The 3,468-nt window shown below is 46.7% G+C and overlaps 1 protein-coding gene across 1 annotated transcript; it reads left to right on the top strand.

Moving 5' to 3' along the window:
* Positions 1-2,306: 2,306 nt before the first annotated feature.
* On the top strand, positions 2,307-3,465 carry LOC110038169 (60S ribosomal protein L5, mitochondrial; the record flags this gene model as incomplete). The annotated part of the gene is made up of 1 exon (XM_020742939.1): positions 2,307-3,465. A coding segment is annotated over exon 1 (513 nt), but the record flags the coding sequence as incomplete, so codon positions are not given.
* Between the last annotated feature and the right edge of the window lie 3 nt (positions 3,466-3,468).

Here is a 3,468-nt window from a genome sequence, read left to right as displayed (position 1 = left end):
GAAAGGCGGGGGGCGGGATCAAGCTTTCAAGGAATGGACGGGCGTAGGCTTTCTAGTGAACGCAGACCCCCTAATCAATGACCGCATGAGCCGAGAGAAAGAGTGCGACTGATGATTTGGTGAAATTCAGGTGCGTAGCAATGAGAGAAGGTTCTCGAACCTATAGACATAGACTCTAAAGCAACACGACTTCGGTGGAGACAGAGCCCTTTCAGCGAGAGGGTAGCTTGCTAGATTGAAAAAGGCGCGAAGCGTTGTTGGCGTGTTGCGTCACAAGGGCAAGATGAAAGGCGGGGGGCGGGATCAAGCTTTCAAGGAATGGACGGGCGTAGGCTTTCTAGTGAACGCAGACCCCCTAATCAATGACCGCATGAGCCGAGAGAAAGAGTGTGACTTCTTTCTTGCGTTGCGAAGATAGATCGAAGACGAAGATTTTCTTACGCAGTGCGGGCACTGGATGGAAAAGAGAAGGGAACAAGCAACCGGGAAAGGCATACCTAAAGGAGCACCAATCTCCCACGGCGAACATCTATCTGCACGAAGCCAACCTATGGATAGAAAGAAAGATACAGGAAAGGTGCGGAGCGGAGCAAAGTTGTCCCCTCTTCTCTGGTCACCCTAGCCGGTCATATAGAGCTATTGCCTAACCGCATATGTAGAAAAAGAGGGAGCGGGGAAGGAAGAACAACCGTTTGACTTTGGCACATGAGGTGGCGGGTTTGGCTAGGTAACATAATGGAAATGTATTGGACTGCAAATCCTGGAATGACGGTTCGACCCCGTCCTTGGCCTCGGGGAGTGGGGAGCAGCACAGAACTTTTCTCAGTCAAAGGTTCCTTTGGCTTTCTAGCAGAGCTAGCATATGCTTCAATTTACTTGTTTGAAGTCAACGAGATCCTCTTCACTACGTGCCTGATCTTTGAACGAGACGCTTCGCCGCGCCTTTCCTCCGCCTATGAGCTAGCTAAAGATCCAGCTAGCGCCTTTCCAACAATGGAGACAGAATCAATGTAATGTCAGGTTTCATCTGAAAAGAGAGATTTCAAGCAAGCGCCGAATCTGAGTACTCAACTTGCCCGACGAAGAGAGGCGATAGCTCGACTGATAAGGAGAGGAGAGAGCAGGATTTTGTAGATCTTCTTAAGACCACTCCTTGTTTCTCAAAAAAAGATCCAGTCTGGCCTTTTGCGTGTATATGTGGATGACATAGTGGTAACTGGAAATTCAATTCCTAGTCTAAAAGAATTGTTTGCGAAGAGAAAATATGCTTTTTTTGAGATGAAAGACCTAGGGAAGACCCAGCTCCAATGCCTTCCTAAGAGGGGCGGGCTAGCAGTGCGCCCTCATCAGGCCGATCCCTAGCAACTTCAGCGGTTGCAAGAGCAAATGGCCGAATTGCTAAGATGCAAGAAAGCATCCACAGGATTCAATTCTTTCTGCTTGAACTTCCTTCAGGGGGATGGCCTCTGCCCATTTGGAGAAAGAGTCTGTCGCTGCCAAGATGAACGTAGCCTTGAGATGATGGGGGTTTCATTGGCCCGATGACGTCCATGCCCCATGCATCGAAAGGCAAGGAAATCATAGTAGGATGTAGAGGTTCCGGCGGTTGTCTGATAAAGTCCGCGTGTATTTGACACACGTGACATCTTTTGTTTTGGAAAACTGGATAGCATCCTTTATCAGAGAAGGCCAGTACCCAAGTGTCTCAATTGATGGTACAACTGAGGTCCTGACTGATGTGCACCACAAACACCGGAGTGTGCTTCTTATAAAGCCAGTTTGGATTCTTCTTCGGAGAGACACCTTAATAGGATCCCATCGAAGGATCGCCGAGAGAAAGATTGACATATACGTATGACGGAGCCCGCCTTTTTCTCATTAGTTTGAGGCGTTGATCCTGGGGCACTTCCCCAGGTTCAACACTCAACCCGAACTTCACTTCTTCACTCATTCTTTGGAGACATCGCGAGTGTCGTCTCTGCCCCGAACAATAAAACATCCACATGCTCAACAATGAAGATCTTCACAAGCTTACTTGAATCTCTACTGACAATCCCATCAACCCAAGTCCGGTCTTTTTTTTTGAGGTTTTCGTTGGTACCTATGACTCGTGTGCTTGTGCCTCGAGTTGCTATGTAGCACGTGATGCGGTTTCTATTTCCTTAATACTCAATGCCTAGATTTCTAAGATGACATGGATGAGATGCATCGAATACAGAAGAAAAGCTGTTCGAGAATCCCCTGCTTGAGAGGAGACAGGCTCGACTGTTTAGCAGGAGAGGATATAGAGATCTCCGTTGGTACCTATGACTCGTGTGCTTGTGCCTCGAGTTGCTATGTAGCACGTGATGCGGTTTCTATTTCCTTAATACTCAATGCCTAGATTTCTAAGATGACATGGATGAGATGCATCGAATACAGAAGAAAAGCTGTTCGAGAATCCCCTGCTTGAGAGGAGACAGGCTCGACTGTTCAGCAGGAGAGGATATAGAGATCTCAAAAAGCTAGACTTTTCATGAAACCCGGGAATTTTGATTCAAAAGCATTTTCCGGATCCGAGAAAAACCAAACTTTCATGCCACCTGTTGAAAACTCATTTCTCGACTTCAATTCAAGTCGTGTAGAATTTGTTTCTTTCTGAATAGACTGAGAGGAGAACTTCTGTTAGACTCGACTTCAAAGAGAGGTGCGGAGCAAAGAGATGAGTGTCATACCGCTTGTTCGCACTGAACGAAGAGCTCCCCTTCCCAATATAGGCCTACCGTTCTCACCTTGCCTCACGATTTCAATGTTGAAGTCCTCGCGCCGGGATTAGGTATCGCCTGGGTGGGAAAGGTATCGGCAGATAAACTTGACTGAACGTGACGTTAGTTTTGGTTCGATCCACTATCATTTTGTAAGCGGATAGTTCACAGTGCTCATTCTCAAAAAAACCGGAAAAGCCAACTCATCATGATGTTTCCACTCCATTTTCATTACGAAGATGTATCACGTCAGGATCCGTTGCTCAAACCGAATCACGCCAACGTTATGGAAGGTTCCGGTTCGTGTGAAATCAGATTAGTACCAAACTCTGATTTCAGAATCCTCTTTGGAAAATTGGCTATGGAGATGACGTGCGGTCAGAGATTCTTTCAGACAAAAAGGGGGCCTTCTTTCCAAGCAGGAAAGTCGTTTCGATCCAATCCATTCTTGGGGTCCGAAAAAGACACTGGATATGTCAGTGACTTTGCACGAAAAAGCGCTCTCCGAGGGCATGGAATGTCTCATTTTTTGGTCAGAATCTCGACAGTAATGTCTCTTTTCTATTCTCCGGTCGAAATAAGGGAAAACCCCATTCTTTTTTCGATGGAAACGGAGTTTTGCGAATTCTCCCCGGAACTGGAAGATCATTTCGAGATCTTCGAGCATCTTCGAGGGTTCAATGTGACTATTGTCACTTCGGCCAACACAAAAGATGAGACTTTA

This window comes from Phalaenopsis equestris, unplaced genomic scaffold (genome assembly GCF_001263595.1).
Source record: "Phalaenopsis equestris unplaced genomic scaffold, ASM126359v1 Scaffold231807, whole genome shotgun sequence".
In the NCBI taxonomy this organism is placed as follows: Eukaryota; Viridiplantae; Streptophyta; class Magnoliopsida; order Asparagales; family Orchidaceae; genus Phalaenopsis; species Phalaenopsis equestris.
The sequence above is the reverse complement of the archived record's forward strand: the minus strand, read 5'-3'. Positions and strand labels throughout refer to the sequence as shown.